Consider the following 24,132-nt stretch of genomic DNA (forward strand, 5'->3'; position numbering starts at 1 on the left):
GTCAGGCATTTCCATCATTTACAAAAAGGGACCAATTACTCCCTTATCTACAACAACCAGTAATCAAATGATTAACACTTCAGTAACTGCCTTATAAAAAAGATGACTATGAAAATATGTGTTAGCCTGAAAAGCTCATTAATTCTCATTCATTCTTTTCTCTGGGCACCTCAGAGCACATTCACAGGGTTGTTTTCCACAATAATTCATCACAGACAGAAGGAAATGGAGGCTGATGCACTTTTCTGACCTAGAAAGTGGTTTTTTCCCCAGGGTGTTGCTGACAGCAGTGCCCAGCAGGACCTGTAGCTCCGTTCCCCAACTCTTCAGTCAAATTCAATACAATGCAGAAATCAAGGATTTATTTTCTTTCTTTCCAAGAGATGCTTTTCAAAATCTACCAGTTCATGTCTTAAATTTGAAGCTCTCAGCCTTGCTTTATATTAGATATACATCTGGATAGAGACAAACACTTGGGATTAAATCTAGCTGAACATTAGTCTCAGTCACTAGGAATGCAGAGCTAGTTAAAGTTATTAAAAACCTGCTCTCTTTTTCCTTAAGTGAGAAAATTTTCATTTTATTCCTAATGCTGCAGCATACTGGTCTAATTCCTGCTGTACACTGCTGCAGTTTGCTTCAAAGATATAGCAAAAGAGTTCTCACAGAATGGGCTGGGTTGGAAAGGACCTTTAAAGATCATCCTGTCCAAGCTCCCTGCTGGGGTCTTCATTCCAAACAGCCCAGGTGGAACTTCCCTCCCTCAAGGGAACCCCAAGAGTATTTCTGCCACTGCAAAAGATGTGAGCAGACAGTGACAAGAGGGAAAGTTCCCTGTTCCTCAGGGTCACATCTCACCTGAAGACTCCTCCTCCCAGTCACAGAGCTGAGCTGCCTCACTGCTATTTACTGGTCCACCTCCAGTAAGAAATTGCCTCTAACAGGCAGAGCAGCAATTCTCCCAAAGGATCCTTCCTTTTACACAACCATTCCCAGGCACACCATGTAAAAACCCAGGGGGGTTTCACAGCTGACAGCTACACACTGAAGGACAAGCAGAAAAAAGCCCGCTCTGCCACTGATCCAAGCATTCAGTGCCATATGGACGGATTTTATGCAGTCCCCGGGCATTTTAAAACCAGCCAGAGAAGCAAAGAATTGTCACTTGTGTTTAAAGCTCAGCAGTAGCTAAAGGGAAAAGGAAGAGGCAGAAGAGAGTATTTTGTATTATCCATCTTTTTCTAAGGCAACATCAGCCTGTTAGCTGTGTGTAGGCAATTTGGAATCCTATTTTATTTAGCACTACACTTTTTTCTTGAGGGAGATGCCAGTTAGTTTTAGCTGGTATCTGCATTTCTCAGAAATAAACTAAGACACAAGTTAAGACTGATCATGACTGGCCCCAAGGTAGAAGGCACAGCCTGGACATATAAAGCTGGAAAAGGTTCCTCTTTGCATTTTGGGATGTGAAAGGATCACACAGATCAATAAAAATGTGTGGAGACTCATTACAAGTTTAATGACAAACTCAGAACTCCTTCCCGCTAAGCAAATCCTAATCAGCACTGGCAGAGTTGATAAAAGTAGAACAATATCCCTGATTATTAATGCACAGGCAAGATTTCCTTTGGGATCTGCACCAAGCCTTGTGACAGGGACAAAAATACCCAGTGATAAATAGCTTCATTAATTCTTGTGGGTTTTGTCAGTAATTAGCTTGACTCTTCCTCCCAAAATGGGAAATAAATGAAAGAGCACAATGCAAACAAATCTTGTTCTGTTTGCTCAGTCACAGCCACAAAGAAATGAAACAGTAAAAAGGGGTCAGCCTCTGGTTCTGACTCAAAATCACACCTTGGAGTTCTCTTAAACACTGAAAAGTTTTCATATAAAAACCAGGATGTTTTTTACCATCCCATTGCAGAAAAGAATAAACAAGAGTCAACCCCTCACTGCTGAACAGGAAGGAACAGATCTGGTAAATATAATAATTCAATTACTCTGTCAGTATAGTAAAATAAAACATGGAAATGTGACCTCCGAAGCACAGCTATAAAAATTCATTTTAAAATCTACACCTTATGTTCTAGAGATGAAACCTCTTGTTTGCTTTGCTGCAGAGGAATTCCAAGCCAAGCCTGTAACATAACCAGTGCTATTTTCACAGTTTGAAAGGTTTCTAAAAGCAACAGAGCCAAAAGGAGTGTCACAAGTGGAAGACCTCCAGGCAATCCCAGTTCTCCTCCCCCGGGATAAGTGACACAATGCCACGTGAGGAGCCAGACTCCCAGTTTTCTGCTGCAGGAACAGCTGCCATCTCTCATGTTCAGATTGCTGAGTCTCCCATCATTTTGTACAGAAGGGGCAAATATTCTGATTAAATATGGCTGAAGTCTGCAGAAGTAAAGTCCTGCCCATTTCTGAAATACTGAGTAGGTTTTTAAATTTAATTTAGGTTAAACTGGTGTGGAAGCCAGAAACTGTCTTCAACTTCCAATAGCCAAGCAAAGTAGGAGTTTTGGTTTGGAGGAGGAGCCTTGGAATCCTGTGAAGAGCTGAAACCCAAATGCTGCAATAGGGCAAATGAAACATGAAGACCTGGAACAACAGGGAACAGCAGGAAGGGAATCTCACATGCCAATTGCTGCACTGTGTGGTAAATGTGGCTTCACTCAAATCAGGAAGAACAAACCCAAGATAAGGTAAGCAGAAGATCAGGATTTAGAGGAGTTGTGCAGATAAGGAAAACAAAAGAACAAGGAGACACAAGAATTTTGCCCAAGCTGTATGGGGTGAGACAAAGCACCTAAAGGAAAGGTCCCAACAATTCTGACTCCTAAGGGGGGCAGGACAAGTGTGACAAAAGCATGGAAAGGCCAAAAGACACCTCCAGCTGTGTCCCATGCTGTGTCACAGCATCAGGGCAGAAATCTTGGCCCTTTGGAGGACAGGGAGCAGAGTGGATAGCTAAGATCTACACTACAGTGGCTGAGAGGGAAATGCACATTAAGATGCCTCTCATTTCCATGGGGATGAGTTTAACACCCACCAGAGAACAGGAGTTGTGGGGGATACACTCATGTTTTCATGGATATCACTTGGTTAATTAACTAAAGGGTACTCACAGGCCACCTTTCCATTTCAAAGACTTCTGTGCAGTCATTATTTGCCAAGAATGCAAAAAAACTTCAAAATTTACAGACTCTCAAGGATTTTTTTTTTCACTACAGCCTGAGGATTTTGCTTTCCTTCTTATCTTACACAGTTAAGGTTTTTAAAATAGTTTCCAATGAGGCTTCAAATATTCTCCAAAGGATTTTATCTTTACTGCTCACAAAATGCCTCAGGACCCTCAGCCTGGTAACACAGAGCAGAGCTTGGAAATACTGTAAAGCACATGCTAGGGGTCTTCTGACCAGGTGTGGATGACTGTGGAGCTGAGGAAAACGGAAGATTTAGCAGTCCAGAAGTCCATGTGACCTCAGTCTGTACCCAAAATTTCTCAGGAGCGAGGCACAGTGAGCGGAGGAAGGAGCTCAGAGCTGTGGGAATTCCAGGTGGACCCGATCAACAACTCAGCTGGCATGTGCAGCACAAACTGGAAAGAGGAAGACATTCCATGCAGGAGATGTTACTGGGAAGCTGCTCCTGCATCTCAGAAACGATTTTTTCAAAGGTGATGAACAGCAGCACTTCTTGGAAAGTCACCTCTTTTGGACTCCTCACTCTGGTTTTAAACACCGGGTTTCACCCTGGGAAGATGAATTCCACAACTGGACTGCATCCCATCCCCAATATTTAGCTAGGTAATATTTCTAAGTACCTTTCTGTGAGAAAAAAACACATTTAAGAGCGTATTTGTGAGGCAGAGGAGTTAGAGGATGACTGGAGAAAGGAAGGAGGAACAGTGATGGATCCTGGCTAGTGTCAATCTGGCAGGTGACATTTACTATTTCATTCTTCCCAAAACAGCCTGCTCATTATTGCTCCAATAATCCCAACAGCACCACTCCAGATAAACAGCATCTCAGCAACTCAATTTTTGGACAAAGTATGGATTCTGGATTGCAGTGTTTGGGTTGAAAATTCAAAACAACTCAACTTCATCCCAGGTCATTAAAGTTTTGGTGTGAGCACAATGAGACAAATTAAATTATTTCAGAGACACATTCAAAAATTCAATTCTATTCTATTTCTATTTCTATTCCATTCCATTCCATTCTCACACAAAAATTTGGCCTATCAAGTTTCAGAGCCCAATGCTGAAGTTTTATTATTGTCATGCAAAGATGGTTCAATATTCACTTTATATATGATGGCAGTTAAAGCCCATGGAGGTGAAATCACTTTTTGAAGCATCTACTGCATCCAGGTTCTATCATTCCAACTTTCCATTAAAAACCAGTGTAGGACTGAGCAAAAACCCACCAGGAGACCTTCTGTAATTAAACACTTGTAAGAGCCAATTTTTACATCCCAGTATTTTATTTTTAAATACCTAATTATCTGCTTGTAAAAGGCTTGAAAGAAATAAAATGCTACAGATGGAGAAGCAGCAAAAGTAATTAAGCCACTCTGGACAGACATTACCTTGGAAGGGTGGGGAGTGGCTCTGGAAAGCACAAATTCCACATGGACAAAAGGGGAAGGAGCCAAGAGCTCCTCCATCACCTGAAGCATGAGGGATCCCTTCAACTGATTTCCAAATTTACAGCCACTTTAAGTCCTCAATTTAAGTCAGAAACGAAATGCTACCAAACCATTTTGGAAAGAAGAAGCGGACAGTGAAAACATAACTATGAAATTCTGGTTTAAATACCTTTAACACAGAATTTGTTCCCATAACAAACAATATTCACGGGCAGTTTAGACAGAAATCTGCATAAAAATCCTCAAACAGAACGCTTCCCAAAAGTAACTTCTGTTAAATAAACTGCAAATTATAGGCTAATATGGAAACAAATTCATCTAATATGGAAACACTCTCCTGGATTCCTCAGAATTCTCTTCCTGAGGCAGGAGAAAGAGAGGCAGCAGGGAGCAGGCACCTGAGGATGCATTTCTACAGGGAAACATTCCCTGCTTTGAGCACTGAGCATTATCCCCATGCAAACTAGACCAGCAGATGCCAGCATCCAGCTGAGGGAATCCAGGCATTGCTTCCCTGGCCAAATGGAGCCCTTGGAACAAGCTCCTGCTCCCTTCCCAAAGATGTTTTGCCCTTGAAAGCACAACAAGCACTGCTAAGTCAGCCATTTCCAGCGAGGAATTAGAGAAGTTTCAGGAGACCTATTAAAATGCAAGGGATTACCATCCCCTTCCCTTCCCTCCATCCTTTAACTCAGTTAAATTTTGCCTAATGTTTCCCCAGCACCATTATCCCACTGGCAAAACAAGCAAATGGTTCCTCTCCTGACTCCCTACACTGCCACAAAGACATTTCTGTTCTCTCACACTGTGTGATAATTTTCCTGCTGGGGAAAGGAGAAAAGAAAAAGAAGGAAAAGAAAAGAAGGGGACAAGAGCTCCATATAGCATTCTCCTGAGTGATTCCATCTTATTCCCACAACCTACCATCTCCTGGGCAGCACTGGAAGGATTAGGAGCTGTCCTCTGCTCCTTCCACACAGGAGGTGCAGAACAGCTTCCACAGGAGCTCCCTCAAACTCTTCTCCAGGCAGACACACAGGTGAGCGTTTCTTCAGACGCGACTTTGGACAAGATCCTAAAATAATCCTGATTTAAAGTCGATGCAGCCTGGCTTATGGAGAGGCAACTTGTCAGGAAAAAGTGCCTGGAGTAGCTTCACTAAGCACAGCTCTCCTCCAGGCATCTGCTGATCTGAGCTGACAGGGATGGCGGTGGAGAACACCTGGGGACTGCTGTGAAAACAACCGGGGACACACGGACACACACGGGTTTGTGCACGTGATGGAACCGCCCGGCCAGGCAGAGGGAAAACAGCTGGTGTAAAACACAGCTCAGGGACACCAGAGAGTGGGCAGGGCAGCACAGAACCCCGGGGTTTGGGACCAAAAACACCCCAACCACAATTTGGTTTTAGCAACAGAAACCCAAAGGGTGTAAAACTGAGAGCAGCACAGCTGAAGGAGTGAGCTGGGGGCTCTGGGCTGCTCAGACACCTGTATGGGGCCAGGCAGCACAATCCTACAAATCCCTGGCATTAAGGACTCAGGGGAAGGATATCCTGACACCACACTATCCCTTCCTCCTTCACACCTCCTGATCCTGAGCTGGCCCAGCTCTTCTCCTGGGAACTGGGGCAGGATAGAGGCCAGCAGACATTCCATGCTCCTGCTGCCTGCACTGCACATTAACAACTCCAAGCTTAAAGGATGTCAAACCACTACATCAATTCCCAACTTTTCAATGGGAAACTTTTCCTCCAAAATCTTCCCCTTTTCCTCTAACTTCTTCCTAACTGAGACTCTGACCTCTCCATATGGAACTTCAGCCAGCTGACAATGAACTTGTTCCTTCCCAGCTGTGCTTCACAAATGCCTTGGGAAGAGCCACAGAGCCTGAAGGGTCTGCAAACCCAAGGTCTGATATTCATCTAAAAATAAAAATAGCTAGTCTTCAAAAGGTAGAAACTTGGTTGCAAGTAGTAAATGGAACAAGTTGTGTTGGTGTTTTATTCTGATCTTTTCTAGATGAATGGATATTCCAGAAGGAATTGTAGGATTCAACTATAGAAAAAGAAGTGTTTATATGAGAAACTGGGGTTGGAGCAGCAGATTCTTCAGACAAGAATTATCTACACTCCACCTGGGATATAGTATCTTGAAATAAATACTCTCCTCCAGCAGTATTTTCCAGAAAAAAAATTCCTTCATATTAAGGACATATACTAGTTAAGTTCCTATTTAATTGTAATATTTATTCTCCAAGAGTTGTTTCTGACTTGAGCAATTCCTTGTATAAATGTGCACAGAAAATATTTTGGGGTCTTCAGGCTGCCCTACCTAAAACCAGCTTTAAGTGCACCACAGGGCTGGCTCTGGACTCAGGTCTTCAGGCAAGCAGCTGAGAAGCATCAAATCCAGGGAAAAGCACAGAGCTGTTCTTAAAAACATCTCATGTAGGACACTTCTTCCCCTCCTCCAGCTTCCAAAAGGTAAAGCTAAAAAAGCCTTTGCTCTTCCTGGGATCTGGAAGCAGGCAGGCAAAACCAGATCTCAAATCTCTGCCTCGCTCTCAGCCGTGCAAGGCTTGCACAGACTAAACAACCAAATTTAAAATATCAGCCATAACGATCCCCCAGGGACATTTTTCTCTGGATGGCAGCATTTACTGGAGGCAAAGTGTAGTAATTCACACAAGGCTCCTTTTGAGTTTCCTAAATCTCTCTTGCATTTTTAAGTGAAAATGTAAAATTCCTAAAGCCAAGGAATTTCTTTTTAACTGTAGATTACTCACTGTGACAGTACAGAGTCCACCAAGCCTAGAAATAGAGGTATCCTATGTACCCTTTGCATTTCACCAGAGGGGGGGGAAATATTTTAACACCAAGATTGGAAAAGCTTTTTTCACTGGGAAAAGCTATTTTCAAGTCTGCTGTTGCACGACAGCATCCAAATAAAGAGGTCAATTTTATGGGACACGAGTGTTTGATCTGCCTACTGTTTATGCAGTGTCAGGGGAAAAAAGCCAAACCCACCATCCTCTTCTTCAAGTCACATTGTGGTTTAAAAGCAACTAGAAATAAAAATAAAAAAGTGGAAGAGAATTATGGTCACAATTGTACAGTGGTGAAGAAAAGCCACGCTGATGACTGCCCAGTGAAAAAAGACCAAAGATAATTCAGCTAGGGCACACAAATGGGAAGCTGGAAGAACAGAAAGAGTAGGAACATAATTATGATTTGAATACATAAATATTTAATATTAAGGGGCAGCTGGAAAAGCTGAGAAGAAATTACAAGAACTGGTGAGTAAGCCCAGCAGTGAGAGACTGGAATAGACTAACCCTGTGAAAACCTCTTTGTAAAGCATTCCAAGGTCAGGGAAAAAAAGGAAAAAAACCAAAAAGATTGGGATTTCCTTGTGATGATACTCCAGCTGTCTCCAGCCATTGGCCCCTCCTCCAGCTGTGTCCAGCTGCTGCTGAAGGATTCACCTCTGGCTTTATCCCAATAGCAGCACCAGCTCAGCTTGAGGAGAGCCATCCTGGGTTTGATGTGGACACAAATGATTTTCAGCCATTTTGAGTGAGCCAAGGACAAAATATCCAAAAGCTGCTCCAGAATCAAGTAAGGGGAAGGGGAAAAAAAATAATGAAGTACTAGAGATAAGACAAGGCAGCAAACCTCTAGCATGAAGACCTGCCTACTGCTGTGAGGAAAGTCAGACAGGAGTCAGAACTTCCTTCAAAAGAGAATGTTCTCCATCTCCTCCACCACTCAAACAGCCACTGCATGATTCCATCACCCACCCAGTTCAGATTTCTCTACCAAGCCTTCCTTCCATCAGGCCATTCAAAAAAACCCTCCAGTCACTGACACCAGAGGTTCTCACAGCCCATGCTGCACCAGCAGAGGAGGACAGGGATGAGTATTTATTTTCTGCTCCCAGAAAAGGCAACATCTCCATTAAAAAAAGGAAGCTGCAGAGAAACACTGATGCACTCACATTAATCCAATGCTGTCTGCCCACTCCTGTGCAGCTCCAGAGCCTCTGCAGGACTGAAGTCCCAACCTGTTAACAGGAATTCTCTTTTCCCAACTCCAGCAGCAGCTACCTAAAGCCCACACTGACTGGGATCTTGCCAACCCTGCATCAGCCACTGCTTGGAGCTTTGCCAGGGATGCTACACCCTCCATGGGCCCCTCTCCTTTTAGCCACACATCTATTCCAGCTTTAATCCCCCTTCTCTTTGTGTTGCAGATATCAAGAACATGATGAAAATTAACTTGCTGTAACTCAAACCTAGACAGGGGCATGGGCAGGAAGCACAGCAGGAAGCATTTAGTGGAATGGAATAAACTGGCCCCTGCATTAATTACAGAAGTGCTGGAGTGGGTTGTTTTTTCTGCAGCAATTGCTGATTGCTCCTGAAGAAGCAAACCATTAAAGGAAAGTCACTTAGCAGGATAAATGGCACTCGTCTGTATGGTGCAAATGTTAATAGTACAGAGGTTTAAAGGGTCACAATTCAAGACAGAGAAAAGACCAACTCAAAGTTAAGACATTTTCTCATTAGCAGGTTTAGCTGCCCCTTCCTGGTTCTGCCTGAAGACAAAATACTGCTCATCAATATTGCTCCAGTATTTCTTCCCAACTCTTTCAATTCTGGGCAAATATGCTTCAGAGTTGAGGCAAAGCTTTAATTCTGTGTGTTGGTAACACCTACACATGTCTGGATGAGAGAACACCACGAGCCTGCGAATCTCGGAATAGCTGGGTGCCATCTCCAGGGGATACTGGCAGCTGCTCAGGGCATGGAGACTCTTCCAAGTGAGCCCCAAAATCCCTGCTCCAAGGGGGAGAGGCACAGAGACTCTCCCAAGTGATCCCCAAAATCCCTCCTTGCTCAAATGGCAGCAGCTGCCATGGTGACATCAGCACGTGCCCATCCTGGTTTACAGGTCCAGCAGAAAGCAAATGCAAACCAGGAAAAAAAAACAAAAAACCAGGCAAGTTACACCCTTGACTGTAAGAAGTCAAATTAATTAAATGCACTATTGTGCTGGACAGCTGAATAAGGACTTCCTTCCCAAACTCCTCTTTGCCAGACCCAACAGGAGGCAGCCAGAAGTAAGCAAGGGGCTTGACAACTCAGAGCTCACATCAAATTAATTCACATTTAGTTTCACACAATATTTGCTTCCCAGATTATCTTTCTTTGTGATGCACTAGGCTTCATTTGGATAAGAGTTAAATCGTACTGAAACACACAAAAAAGTCATTTTTTCTGGTTAATATCACTCATATAATATTCCAGAACATGGTTTGAACATAAAAGAAAAATGTCTGACATAAAATAATTGATGGAATTGCTCACTGTCCCTGAGCCTTTCATAATATTAGAGCCAGAAGAGTTCGGTTTATGCTGAGGGGAAAACAAAGAATTCATTTAGCTTGTCAACTTTTGTGAGCTCAATAAATAAATCAAGCAAAGAGACCTGAAAAATTTGACTTTCACTGCAAGTCCACATTTTGGCTGCTGTTTGTTTGCCAAGACACACATTTTTCATTTAAACTACTTCCATAAATAATTTATATGGACGTGTCAAACCCATCACCATTTTGATGATATCTGTTAATTTTCAAAACAGTGCATCTAGGTTGGAAAAGACCTCCAAGATCATCGAGTCTTTGATCACCCAATGATCTCAGAGGTCTTTTCCCTGCTCCAAACTGGAAGAGATGGATCAGCATTTCCACATCTATTCAGAAACACCCATGTATCACAAGGTTACTGTTCTTACAGGCCTCACAGGTAAATTCTGGAGGTTGACTTGAAAAATCTGATGGTGTTCATGTTGAGGCAGCACCGTGTGGGTTTTTCTGAGCCACGTTCCAAAGCACTGAAGGGTTCAGCTGGTTTGTTTTGCTTGGTTGGCTTGGGGTTTTATAATCATTAGCGTACACAACAGGTACTTGTGCACGCATGAGCACAACAAAATGCCTTTAAACATCTGGCCTAAATTAGCAGGTAAATAAAAGGCAGCTCTTTCCTCACAGACTGATTGCAAAAGACAGATTTTTAACCATTACTGAAGCTGAGAAAAATGGCTGTTGGCTCTGATAATTCCCAAATGCCACATCATCTGCTAAGGTGGGCTCAGATGAGCTTCCCTGCCTTTGTTTCTCCATTAGTCCCACTTACAGCTCCAGCAAAAGCTTTCAGGCATCTGCTTTGCAGAACCTGGACCCCGTGCCAGGTACCACCAGCACCCCAAGAGCTGAAGATAGAAAATCCATTATGGCACATCAAGGGAAAAGATGATCATATTCCTTCCAACTCACAGATTATTTCTGAGATGCACAGAGAGAAAAGCACAGCAGAGTTCAGAAAGGCACAGCTACTCCTCCTTTCAAGAACAGACACAGCTCCTTCAGAGGCTTCCACAAATAGACAGGGATCAAAAGGCACCGTGAGAACAGGCACCACAAAACACCGATGTCTTTTTCTCTGTGCTTCTTCCACACGTTGCTGTAGGAAGGGATTTCTCAGCGATGGAGAACAGAAAGAAGAGAAATGGTGGAGCTCAAGATCTTGAAGGATCAGACACCAAGTACACTGCACTATGAGAGAATCCCAGAGCAGTTTGGGTGGGAAGGGACCTGTCACCAATGCAGATGTTCAACAGTGCTGATCCCATGAGTGAGCCCCAAGGAACACAGGTGAAAATTGAGACAAAGAAAGTCTTTGAGTACCTCAGCCTTCTCCTGGGGTAACCACGTCTCCTGTTTCCTCCTGCAGAGTCCTCACACTTTTCCTTTATTGCTACAGAAGGTTTTCTTGCTGCCCCTGATGACTGGCCAGATTTAATTCTATCAGGGCTTTGGGTTTCCTAACCTGATCTCTGGCTGCTCAGACAATTTCTGTGCGACCTGCCCCCACTTCTACCCTTCCAGGCTTCCATTCTGGGTTTGAGGTTGTCCAGGAGCTCCTTGCTCATCCACGCAGCCCTCCTGGTGTTCCTGCCTAACTCCCCCTTTGCTGGGATGCATTGCTGATATTCCACTTCCAGATGTGAAGTTTAGAGACTCATGGAAAATTCATAGAGTCCAAAGAGAACCCCAAATATCTGAAGGCCCAGCCACAGGAAAACCACAAGGTTAGGAAATTACCCGGAGGGGAGGGGATAAGCTTTTAAACCACCAGTGCAACAAGGTAACAGCCCTCTGGAGTTTGTGAAGCTGAGAATCCCTTAGAAACAAGGGAGTTTTGGGGGGCACAGGGATGAGTGTGTGCCTGCTGTGAGCAGCGCTACAGCAGCCCCACGTCACACACACAGCACCTGCAGCTCCTCAGTTATCTAATGAGACACATCACACTGCTCAGCAGTGCCTGTACCAACATCGTTATGCAACAGAACAGCTCATTAGTGCTTTCCAAACAGTTATATCTCTAAAGTTATTACTCTGCACTTATCGGGGGGTTTGCAATATTAAAAATCTCAGCTCCTGATTAAAAAACAACGAAATGCAACTGGTTCTAATTTCCTTCAAGATCTTATGCAGAAATGCTGGCACAGAGAGACAGCTGGGAGTTCTTTTGCTTTCTGTACACGTTGGTGCCCTTCAGACCTGCTTGCCAATGAAAGCTGCAGTAGAAACTCACGTGACGAACAAATATTTCTGTTGCAGTGCCCCAGCATTCACTTCTGCCCACTCAATCAAAAAAAATCCATTTATTAAGAAGTAGAGGTGTTCCTATGCAAAGCAGAACTAAAGAGGTTATTAATATTTGAATATGTGTCATATTTAGTGCAAGCTACCCCAATGTAGGTGAAGTGTCCACTCCCTGACATGACCCAAAAATCAGAATTCCTTAAACTTGAGGTATTAGGACTGATGAAAATCACCTGATAAAACCAGATCAAAGGCAGTAAGAAACATACTTCCCCCCACACAATAGGTCTATCTAATCCCTCAGCACTGAGAGCTCTCCCTGCCTTTTTAGCAAAGATTAGCATATTTAAAACTGCTAAACTCTGTATAATCTTCAATCATTGAGAAAAGTAATTCAATTAAGGAGAGTGCTGGTGAAGTTGCCTTCTCCTAGCCAGCCAATACTGTATCCCTGTAGAAGTTAATAAAAATAGAGATGGAAAGAGAGGAGATGATTCTTCTGGGCAGGGATGATGCTGCAGGCTCGTGATGCGCCCACAGCACATGCAGCAAGTCCCAGGCTGGGTCTGGGAGGGGCGTGGGGGACACAAGCCCCAGGGACAAGGAGATCTGGGGGACTGAGGAGCGAGGAAAATCAGCATCTTAGCAGGGGAAAGAGCATCTGCAGCTAGTGCTGAAGGGCACGAGGCAGAGGCACTGCAGTCCGTGTGAATGCTGAGGATACGGCACTGAACTCCCACAACATGGCTGAGGAGAGCAGAGGAAACCTCACACTGCATCCACTGGGCAATCCCACCCTCAAATGGAAATAAAACACCCAGGGATGCTTCTAGATCTCCCATGGAAGGGCTGCAAAGGCTGCCCAGCAAGGAACTGCAGCTCAGATTTCCTCAGCCGTATGGCGGGGCTGTGTACAGCCAGCACAGGTTTGCCATCAGCCAGCTCTGGATGCTGAGGCAGCTAATGGCCATCACAGCCCTTTGTACCATTTCATTTGTCATCCTGAAGTCCCTGGATGTAAATGAAGGCAGAGCACTCAGCCTCCCCACCAGCAGCCAGAGCATATCTTTAATTGTGGCCTTCCAACAGGGCAGAGAACCTTTCATCTGAACAGGAAGCAAATGCTGCAATCCAGCGCAACAGTTGTACAAAGATCTCCTGGGTTAGGAAAGCTCCCATCCTAAAAAAACTTTTATTTCTGCATCTCCCTTAACCTTCCAGACAAAGAACAACAAGGTGTGAGCACAGCCCACTCCAGCTCCCTTTTTGCAACACCAGATTCTTCCGCAGTTTTCTCCAAATATCACGAGGGCGTCTATTCCTCCAGGAGAGCTCTGCATCCTTCGGGCAGTTAAAAAAAAAATTACAGGGAATGACATCATGACAGAGACATGTGAAGAGCTTCAGTCCAGGAGGAAGGGCCGTGTCTCCATGGGAGGCAGCCTCAGGGAGCCGTGTTGGAGCATGCCCACGCTGCAGCACCCGCGGGATGCGCGGACACGGAGGGAGCTGGCACCGAGTCATCGCCCAGCATCCCAGACAAAGGCAGAGGCAGGGCTGGAGCCCACCCTGCAGCTGCCAGCCCGGCCCTGCATTCCAGGCAGCTCCCACCCAGCCCTAAGCCCCAGCCCCGGCAGCAGTGGCAGGGCTGGGAGTGTTCAGTCAGGAGGATTTCGCTGTGCTGTACCCACAGATTCCCTTCTCTCCTCCCTGGGTTTGATGCTGTGACTGGGAATTATTTAAAACCTTCCAGTATAAAAACAGATGATTAGCTGAGAGGGGGGAAAAAATTCCTAGAGGAAGCAGATATCTGACGTTATGTCTGCTAGAGGAGACAAGAAATCCACGTGTGAAGGAAGAGCTGCTGAGATTTAAGATCTGCACCAGGTGCCACAACCTTCCAGGGATGTATTTGAAAAGCTTCATGATACTGAAGCTCACAGGTAAACAAGCCAAGGATTTTGCATTGCTAATATTTCAGATTCCTGTTATCAAATACCTGTGAAAAAAAAACCAACCAAACAAAAATACCCCAGCATTTTCTACACATGACCCTCATCCAAAATCCTCATAAAATGGCTGGCCAAATAGCACCTTACCAAGGAGATCAGGTGACTTACCCAAAAAATAATAAATAATCAAGTTGCACTCGTGCTCCCCAAATCCCTGATATGAGAAGAGCTGTTTCAACCCCAAAAACACAAAATAAAAAGGGAATGATTCAAGGAACAGACTAAAGGAAATTGCCAACACACAGGTAAATAATTTCAACAGCAGCCTTATCACCATGTGAGTGAGGAAACACCAAGATACAACTAATTTGGCCAAAAAATAAAACCAACTAGTATTTCATCATCTCCTATCACACAGACCAAAGGTGGCTGAGGGAGCAAATACCCCACCCCAAGACAGAAAATCTTTTGCACGTATTCATTATGACATAGATCTCACAGTATCTACCCAGGATTACACAAAGCATCTCAGAAAGGAGCTTTTTTTTTTCTTTTTTTTTCAGAAAACTCTTCCAAGGGAAAAATTTGGAATGCAGTATTGGAGATAAGGCCTTCCGCTAAGGAAGGAGGAGACATTGTTTAGGTTGGGCTTTTTTTTTTTCATTCCAAAGACAGGGAAGAAAACCTCATTGACTGAATTAAATATTCAGAGCGTCGCTCTGCCAAGACATAACTCCATTATGGGAAAACGCTGGATTTACACAGCAAACGCTGCGGATTGAGACTCCTGCCCCCCAAAAACCAGAGGAGCCGGGACCCAATGAATCAGCAACTGTTCCTGCAGATGGGCTTTGCTGGGTGGGGGGGTTAAAGCAGAGCTGAACCCCGCGGAGCCCCACGAGGGTGGGTGGGTGTCAGGGACTCCCATGACAGAGGATGGGTGTCCTGAGGAGGGGGATCCCATCACACCCCATGAGGGTGGGTGGGTGTCAGGGAGAAAGAGCGGGGATCCCACCAGACCCCATCAGGGAGGGTGGTGTCAGGGAGAATGAGGAGGGGGATCCCATCAGACCCCATGAGGGTGGGTGGGTGTCAGGAATGGTGAGGAGGGGGATCCCATCACATCCCATGAGGGTGGCTGGGTGTAGGGGAGAACGAGGAGGGGGATCCCACCAGTCCCCATGAGGGTGGCTGGGTGTCAGGAATGGTGAGGAGGGGGATCCCATCACATCCCATGAGGGTGGCTGGGTGTAGGGGAGAACGAGGAGGGGGATCCCACCAGACCCCATGAGGGAGGGTGGGTGTCAGAGCCGCTGCTGAGGATGTCGGGGAGGATGAGGAGGGGGTCCCTTGGTGCCCCCACGAGGCCGGGCGAGTGTCGTTCTGGGGGTCCCGGCCCCTGGCGGGCGGTGACTCACCGCTCTGCTCGCCCAGGAACACCAGCTTGAATTTCCGCAGCGGGTTCCCGAAGTCCCCGCCCGACGACATGATGGAGGAGCCGCCGCCGCCGCCCCGCGCTCGCTCCGCTCCCCGCGGCGGCACCCGCGACCGCGACCGCTTCTCTCCGCCTCCGCCTCCTCCTGCTGCTTCTCCTCGTCCTGCTCCTGCCCGGCGAAGGCTGCGAGCCCCGGTGAGGTGCCGGTGCCGGTGTCGGTGTCGGTGTCGGTGCCGGTGTCGGTGCCGCCGCTCGGCCCCCCCGCGCTCCCGGAGCCGGCGCTCCGCCCGCCCCGCGCAGGCGCTGTGGGCGCTTCCCTCAGCTACGGGCCGGGAATGGTTCGGGCTGGGAGGGACGGGGAGAATCATCCAGTGCCACCCTGCCGGGGGCAGGGACGCCTTCCTCCAGCGCAGGCTGCTCCAAGCCCTGTCCTTGGGCACTGCCAGGGATCCAGGGGCAGCCACAGCTGCTCTGGGCAGTGCCAGGGCCTCACCGCCCTCACATCCTCAGCAGCAGGGTAAGGGCTGCAAGGTGTACCCGGCCCCACGGGCGTGAGGGGGCAACCAGCAAAGTCCTTAAAAGCAAAGGTTTAATCCTAACCGGACACGGATTCTCCTTTCAGAGAGCATTTCTGGGGAGCAGATTCCTCACAGCAGGGTGGTGTTTCCCAGGGGGGTCAGTGATCCCCACAGACACCCTTTGACAGTGGCTCAGGGCCCTCCACCTTTTGCTGGAGGGGCCAGCTTTACCTTTCACTATTTTTTGCCCATTTCCCCCACTCTGCCCTCAAAGTTCGGTGTTTTAGGAGGTTTCCAGGTGCATCCTGGCCCCTCCTGTTTAAACCTTGGCTGGGAAATTTTTCCAGAGCATCTCTGCTCCGATAGTCAGGGAAAAGGATGGTGCTCCATGTTTAGTTTTGAAAGCCTTTCTTTTTTTAATCCTTTCATTTATATTCCCTCAATGTGATGAACTGCTTCACCAAGGGTTGGGTTTTTTTCACCCAGGCCTTGGAGTACCAGAGAACTAAAAGAGGAAAATGTGTCTTTAATCAGGTGATTAAATTTAAACAAGTTTTAATAGATATGAGCAGAATCTCCCATCCAGCTCTGCACCTGGCATCTGGGAGTGCTTCCACACTGGTTGGGTGGCTGAAAAAGGGAATCCAGCCTGGCCTGATCTCAAATATTAAATACAGACATTGTCCTTGTTTTTGTGTCAGGGTTCATTCCAGGATCTTTCCCATGGGTCCCAGGGAAAACAACAGCTGAAGGCAGAGGAGGAGACACGTGAAACAGAGGTTTTCTTCTGAGGTCTGTTTGAACACTTGATTGTTTTCATCATTGGGTGAGTCTGAAAAGAAGTGGAAGCAAGGCATGGGAAGCCTTAAAAAGGAGAAGGAGCTTCCTGGAGTTTTTAAGTGTGGTGCAGGAAAAGGAAGTCATTGAGTCCCCTCAGCTTCTGCATGTAAATGTCGCAGAAAGGTTTGGAAGCTGTGCTCCTGCAACAGGGATGTGAAATGATGTGAAAGGCAAAGAAAGGCACATTCCAGTTGGAAATAAGGACCATGTCCTAACAGACAGGGTGCTCAGCCACCAGAACAAGCTGCCAAGAGCAGCACTATCTTTGTATCCAGGGAAAATGGAGAGGAGCCTTTGTGAGAAAGATGCTTTCGCAGAGAGAGGAGTGATCCGCTTCCACAAAGCCATAAGTCACTGGAAACCTGGAAAGTCACTGGAAATCGAGTGCAAATTCCCTGATTTAACAGTCCCTTTTGGCCTTTAAATGTATCCACCTATGATAGATGGCAGAGACATTCCTCTCTGGAGGAGAGGTGGACTCGTTTCTCACGGAGACACAGAGGACAGCAGCAATCCCTGCAATCTGTTCCTGCCCTACCCCACGCTCAGCCACGTTTTAGGGTTGGAACAAAGGTGAGTCCCCAGGAGGGGAAAAGGGAATTAAGGGGCGCAGTCCCACTCCATGGGCCCACAGCACTGGAGGGCAGGGAATTAGGAGTCACTTTCATTAATTGTGGTGCTCATTTTAGCTTCCCCTAAAAACACAGGACCAGCCCCTCCTCAGTTTCCTCTGGGGCTTCAGCGATCATGGGAGATTTCCTGGAGTGGGAGTGCCAGCCTTAGCCCAGCTCAGACTCCCACAGAGATCCCTACACAGCATCATTCCCAGGCTGGCAGGCCAGGTGGGATCAAAGGGCAGGAAAACTTCCACGTGGGCAGTTCTGTCATGTCCCGGGAGCGCCAGGCAAACGCAGCTCGGAGCCGGGAACACGTGTCCTTGCACTGTGGAGCAAGGAGCAAAGGTGCCATGGATTCCTCTGCTCTCTCCATGTGCTGGGCAGGTGCAGACACAAAGCTTGTCCCTTCACATTCCTTCTGTCCCTCTAGCACAGACGGATGGACATTGAGGGTGCCCAGTGTGTGTCTGGAGCTCCAGGCACTGAGAAATGCAGGACAGGGCTGGGTCACAGAGCAGGACATGAACTTGCCACATGGATGAGCTGGGAGGGGAAAGTCCATCAGGAGCTCTCACAGCTCTGAGAGCAGTTGGAGCAGCCAGCAGTCAGCAGGGCGGGAAATCCTGATTTAAAATCCGGCTCCCAGGCAGGGAACAGCTCCAAGATGGGGGCTCAGGGATGTGGGCTCCAGAGTGAGGGGGAAACTGGAGCCAGACTGGAGAGAAGGGAGCCAGGAGGAGAGAAAGGAAATTAAAGTTTGTGTGGAAGAGGCACTGGGACACAGGATGGGTTTCCCTGAGCCAACTCCAGACTGTCAGGCCAGGCGAGCAGAGGATCCCAGGTCCATCTCTTCCCAGGCAGATCCCCTGCCCACCTGCTCTCCCACTGAGAAATCAGAGAGCAGGTCCCCGTCAGCCCAGCCTTCCTACGCCTAGATTTCGTGATCATAAATATTTTATTTTTTTAAGCGATACCAAAGGCCCAAGTAAATGGCCGCCCGGCCGCCACACTCAAGGTGGCCGCTGCCCCACGCTGGGGCGGGGCCGGGTGCCGCCCTCAGCCCTGCAACGTGGCCATGGCACACTCAACATGGCCGCCGTGCCGTGATGGACGTGGCTGGGGGCCAATCAGTGTGCGAGAACGGGCGGGGGGCGGGCCATGACGGGCGGGACGCGCGGTGATAGGTGCAGGGCAGGGTGCGCTGTGCAGCCGCTGCCGCGTGGCGGCGCTGCCCGCCGCGTGTTGGCAGGCAGGAACTAGGTGTCCGCCATTACTGCCCGCACCCCCGCGCCCTCCCCGCTGCCTCCTTCAGGACGCCAGGGCCCCGCCAGTACCGCGGGCTGTCCAAAAGTTGTTGCCTTCGGGAATTCTTGGTGGGTGGAGGGGCGAGCTGTCCGAAAATTAGAATTCCCGGGAGGCGTCGGTGGGCGGAACGCGAGGAGCGAGCTGCGGAACGGGGGGAGCTGAATGGGGGCGTACCGAGGCACTGAGGGGGAACGCTTTAAGCGACGGACCGCGGCGCCGGAAGATGGCGGCGGTGCCGAAGGTACCGGGATGGCCACGGGGAAGGGGAACGACGCGGGGACGGAGGGAATGGGAGGAACGGGAGCGGAGGAGTAGCCTTGGTCTCTGGGACAGCTGAGGCAGCCCCAGCCCTGCTGCCGGAGGCCCTGATCCTGCCGTGGTTTGGTTTCGGAAGGAAGTGTGGGGGTGATCCTGAGGGGGTCCAGACCTTGAGATCGTGCTCTGGATCTGTCTTGGTGCTCCTGGACCAGGGGCTGAGACACCCACACACCCCTACTGCCCATCCTCACACACCCAACTCCACTACAAGCCTCGTCTCCGTGGCCCCTGCCAGATCCCTGTCCCTCTACACGGGGACACTTGGGACGTCGGTGTTTGTCCCCCACCCTGGTTTGGCGACAGCAAAGCTCTTTGCTGAATGGATGAGCTGTTTTCTCCACCCGTGTGGAGGTGGGACAAGCACGAGGGTTGTTCATGGACTATCCAACCGTATTCCTGGGATGGCTGTCCAAACGCTCCTGGAGCTGGGTAAGGCTGGTGCTGTGCCCAGCACCCCTGGGGAAGAACCTTTCCCTGATCTCTACCTAAACCTCTCCAGACACAGCTCCAGCCTTTCCCTGGGTCCTATCCTAAGAGTGGAGTAATCTGGAGAAAATTCCCAGCAGATCTGCTACCCTGCTGTGTTTTAACCCTTGCAGGTGCTGTGCTCGGAGAAGGGAGTGTTGCTCAGGCAGGTGTTGGCCCTCAGCAGGTGAGAAAACATACATGACCAAAAAATTGCCTTTTTTTTTTTTTCCTTTTTTTTGCCAAATCTAATCGTGGAGTTAAGACTTTGATCTGGGAGCTGAAAGGGATGGGGAAAAGGGGGAGTCTTTGTGCTGATGGGATCAGGCTGTGCCTTTGCAAAAGGACATTGGCCACATATTTTTCCCTAAGTGAAAGAAATCAGAGTTATTAACTATTATATTTTTCCCACAGAGCAGCAACAGCCAGAGAAAACCTTCTGTGTGCTGCAGGTATGGTCTATTGTCAATCTAGTTTTGAGGCAAAAATTCTCTTCTTTCAACTAAATATTAAACATTGGAGCATTTGTGTTTTGTTTTGGGTTTTTTAGCCTATTTTGGACTGGTTAAATAACCAGAGCAGGTGCTCTGCCACTTCCATATGGTTTTTTCCCAGCATTTTCTTATTTTTTGCCCAGTTTTTGGCTAAGCAGGTGGTGTTATGTGACCATCATTTGGGGCTCTCAGAGCACCTGCAGATGTTTGTTTGCAGCTGGACATACGTTTGCTCTGCTTTCATTTTCAGGTGATGCACTCCTGGCTTCCCACAGATCCTACAGGTCCCGACCTACACATGGAATTGGGAGGTTTAAATACCTGCTCCCAAAGGAGGTAGGCAGAAGGACTTCCCAGGTGATCCTGGAGCATGTGGATGCCCCATCTCAGAAGGCCAGGCTGGATGGGGTTTGGAGAAGCCTGGGATAGTGGAAGGTGTGCCTGCCCATGGCAGGGGCTGGAATGGGATGAGATTTTATGTTCTTTCCAATCCTAACTTGTGATTTCATGAAGTGCTCACTCACCACACTGCAGAAATGCTTCCTTTTGTCCAGCACGTTCCAGCTTTGGAAGGCAGGAACCTCCTCCTGAGGTTAATTAATAATTCAAGGTTAATTAATAATTCAATTTAACACCTGAATGTTGTGAGCAGCTCTCACTTGCATGGAACCTTTTCACACTCCCTGAGATTTGGAAAGACATCAATTTCTGTGGAAGGAGGAAACAACAAGAAGTCTTTTAGGCAGGAACTGAAATAAACAGCAGGTTTATTTCTACGGGTTTTACTCCTTTTTTCCTCTGGGAGAAATTAATCACAGCACGAGTGTGTTTTCTGTGTGAGGCCATCCAAGAGCTGAGCCTTTATTCCCAGCATTGCTCAAACCAGATACTCTCTATTTTATCCTGTTGTGTTTTCTTTTTAAAACAGGTTCCAAAGAGGAGGAAGGAAAAGGTGCAGATGAAAGAGATCAGTGCTGGCACTGAGTACCAGTATGGAGATATCAACATCCAGATGACTTCCCATGACCTGTGCCTGGTGGAGCACTTTGCTCAGTATGTGCACAGGCTCTGCAACCGCCTCTCCATCCGGGTCAATGAGAGGTAGGGGAAATCTGTCCCTCTGGAATATGGCCCCCTGCGCATCAGGCCACACTCCAGTCTCCCTGAGGGATTCCCATTTGGGTGTCAATCCAAACCTCTCACCTGCCCTGTGTTCTCCTTTTGTGTACCTGTACAATTTTGGATGCTTTATGTAGAAGCATTGAATTTTTCAGGCACTGACTTTAACAGATTCCAAGGAAAACATGGCTGTTACACCTCCTTCCTCTGAGGAAAGGGCTTTAAGCCTGTGGGTGCAGTCTGGGAATTGCTGACATTTGCTGCTGCTTTTCCTTCATGGTTTGTGATCCAGGCTCTGCATGCCTGGAACTGGAATGAGCTTGGGAAAGCCCTGAAGGTGCCGGGTGAACTTCCTGCTACTTCAGTTTAGGAGGAGAGGATGCTCCAGGAGCACCCTAGTTCTCCAAAGCAGGAGTATTCCAGCAGCCACTCCTCAGATGAGAATGTCAGAGCATTCCTCAGGCAGCCCCTTGGTGCCTGAAGTGCTCCCGGGAGCTGCAGGCACTGCAAATAAAACCAGTGGGGACTCTCTAAAATGTGTGGTTTTCCCTTGTACCCTCTGAGGTGGCTCAGTGTGCAGAGAAAGAAAGGATTTGCCCTTCAGACTGGGAATTGAGGGGACAAGGTGGGCAGTAGGATGGAGCTTGGATGTGGGGATGAGGAAACTGAGGTCTCTGAGCATTGAGCAGAGTCTGATCACTCCCAGTCACATTCCCATTAAATCTGAGGTGCAAACATATTTTGAGTGGTGCATTGCAGCAGCAGATTTTAGCTGTGTCCCAAAAGACAAAATAAGTCAGAACTGTTGCTTTTCTTGAGCTGTGAAGAAGTTAAAAGTTCTCAGGCTGGTGTTTGCAGCTAATCCAGGTTTTTGCTGGCAGAGCTTCCTCCTTATCTCCTTCCAGCAAAACACCCGGCCTCTGCCAGCACCTGATTTGCAAGATACATCCTTTGCATAATTAATTTCCCCTGAAAAGTTAATCTCCTTGCCCATTCTCTGCTGGGGAGGGTGATTCATCCCTGCAAATATCCTGCCTGTGCTAAGCACTGCCCTCTGGCTCCTGCAGCTACGCCATGCCCACCAAAACCAACGAGGTGCTGTTCCTGGAAGAGAGGGGATCCAAAATGCAGCTGGATGCAGTCCTTACCACCCACCAGAGGGTTGTCCAGGTAGGAGCTGGGATCCCATCATGGGCTCCACACACCCCTCAAATTTGGGCAATTTGGGCAGAAATGGAAGCAAAAAGTCTGGTTACGTTTTCTGCTCAGTGTTGCTCCTAAACTAGAAGCCCAGGAGGATTTCCTGGCTCTGTGTTTCAGGCAGAAGATTTATTATCTATTTTCTGCTGAATGATTGATATGAGGGGTAGAAAGGTCATGTTTGGGGATGGGTGAGTGGAGAAACTCCCAGGGATGGATGGGATATTGGGAAGGAATATGTGAGGAGTGGGGAGGCCCTGGCACGGGGTGCCCAGAGAAGCTGGGGCTGCTCCATCCCTGGGGGTGTTCAGGGCCAGGCTGGAACAACCTGGGACAGTGCAAGGGGTCCCTGCCCATGGCAGGGGTGGCACTGGATGATCCTTAATGTCCCTTCCAGCCCAGAGCCTCCTGGGATTGTTCTCCTGCAGCTCTGTCATTTCTGCTTTCAGATCCGCGGTTTGAGCTCCACGTTTGCTCCCATCCTGCTGGAAGTCATTCAGAGCAGCCAGCCTGAGGGGGTGCACCTGCTGATGAAACAGGTATGGTTACACTTCCCAGTGCTTCCCCTGTAGAGGAAGCAGGGAAAGCTTGGTGTGATCCTGATTTGTGGTGGTTTTCCCTCCCTCCCCCCACAGCACACGGAAGCCGATTTCAAGAGCCGGCTGAAGGCTCGACCGGAGCTGGAGGAGCTGCTGGCAGAGTTGTCCTGAGGTGAGGAGCAATGTGCTGCCATCCATGGGCTCTTCCAGCCTCCACAGGGTGCTTCTGTGAGCTCTGTCCTGGTAACTCTGTGAATTGGGAGGAATTCCTACTGTTGGCAACCAGCTTGTCTCAGTAAAAATAAATAATGTGTTTATATCTCACTGGTTTGTACTGGGAGCAAAGGTGCCACAATGGAATGTGGCTTTGCTTTCCCTCAGTTTGGTTTTTTTTTTGTTTTTTTTTAATTCCTGCCTATTCTGCTTTTGATAGGTGGGAATTTCTGCAGAGATCTTTGTGCATGAATAATGCTGTGCTGCAACAATCCCAGCAATTGTTATAACCAAATTTGATGGATGCCAAGAGAAAGTGTTCCACAAACTGGTTGGTTTGTTTGGAGGCTTTTTCTTCCCCTTTCTAAAGACCAGCTTGTGAAAAAGAGGGAAAATAACTCATTTATTTACACTCTTCCCCCAAACTGGGGCTGTCCAGGTGTTGCTTGTGCTTCCATGCCCAGCTCTTGGTATTCCCAGCACCCACATCCCTGGGAAATAGCCTGGAACCTTCCTTCCGACAAAAGCCATGCAAAAAGCAATTTTTTCTATTTTCTTTCTCATGGCTTATTTGCCAGCAGGTGGTGGTGAGATGGGAATCCATTTTTCTCCCATTCCTAATTATTCTGTGGCTTCCCAGAAGATAAATCCCATCCTGTGGGACGTGAAGTTATCACTGCTGGGAAAAGCCTTAGGATGGCACAGAGGACATGGAGTAAAAATCCATGGCAAGGCTGTTCTGGAGCCAAGACCCAGCCTGAGTGCTGTGAGTGCTCCTGGATTGGAACATTTTG

General features: G+C 47.7%; 2 protein-coding genes across 5 annotated transcripts in view; one reads left to right on the forward strand and one right to left on the reverse strand.

Moving 5' to 3' along the window:
- RAB6A (RAB6A, member RAS oncogene family) overlaps nt 1-16,029 on the reverse strand; it is a 42,161-nt gene extending 26,132 nt beyond the window's left edge. The window contains exon 1 of one of the 2 annotated variants that reach the window (XM_030944184.1): nt 15,694-16,029. In XM_030944184.1, coding sequence (XP_030800044.1) covers nt 15,694-15,763 — 70 coding nt within the window. In that variant the 5' untranslated portion in view covers nt 15,764-16,029. The remainder of the gene's footprint in view (nt 1-15,693) is intronic. The other variant, XM_030944174.1, reaches the window with a different exon arrangement.
- A 3,048-nt stretch (nt 16,030-19,077) lies between these two features.
- MRPL48 (mitochondrial ribosomal protein L48) lies at nt 19,078-23,741 on the forward strand. Of its 3 annotated transcripts, XM_030950826.1 has the most exons (9): nt 19,253-19,737; nt 19,908-19,960; nt 20,188-20,225; nt 20,518-20,603; nt 21,196-21,368; nt 22,454-22,556; nt 23,036-23,125; nt 23,222-23,297; nt 23,559-23,741. In XM_030950826.1, exons 1-8 carry the CDS (start codon nt 19,684-19,686, stop codon nt 23,294-23,296), a joined length of 672 nt encoding a protein of 223 aa, XP_030806686.1. In that variant the 5' UTR covers nt 19,253-19,683; the 3' UTR covers nt 23,297; nt 23,559-23,741. The 3 variants fall into 3 exon arrangements, with proteins under 3 accessions (XP_030806697.1, XP_030806686.1, XP_030806677.1); XM_030950837.1 differs by lacking the exons at nt 19,253-19,737; nt 23,559-23,741 and adding an exon at nt 19,078-19,231 and having other exon boundaries at nt 23,222-23,484; XM_030950817.1 differs by lacking the exon at nt 23,559-23,741 and having other exon boundaries at nt 19,254-19,737; nt 23,222-23,484.
- Nucleotides 23,742-24,132: the final 391 nt, after the last annotated feature.

The sequence above is a fragment of the Camarhynchus parvulus genome, chromosome 1 (genome assembly GCF_901933205.1).
Source record: "Camarhynchus parvulus chromosome 1, STF_HiC, whole genome shotgun sequence".
Lineage (NCBI taxonomy): Eukaryota > Metazoa > Chordata > Aves > Passeriformes > Thraupidae > Camarhynchus > Camarhynchus parvulus.

What these genes read in the sequence shown, in the direction of transcription:
- MRPL48 (XM_030950826.1), top strand. Translation starts at nt 19,684, where the DNA reads ATGGACTATCCAACCGTATTCCTGGGATGGCTGTCCAAACGCTCCTGG. An exon ending in AAACCTTCTGTGTGCTGCAG is followed by an intron (nt 20,226 to 20,517) that starts GTATGGTCTATT and finishes TTTCATTTTCAG; the next exon opens with GTGATGCACTCCTGGCTTCC. An exon ending in CCCACCAGAGGGTTGTCCAG is followed by an intron (nt 22,557 to 23,035) that starts GTAGGAGCTGGG and finishes TTCTGCTTTCAG; the next exon opens with ATCCGCGGTTTGAGCTCCAC.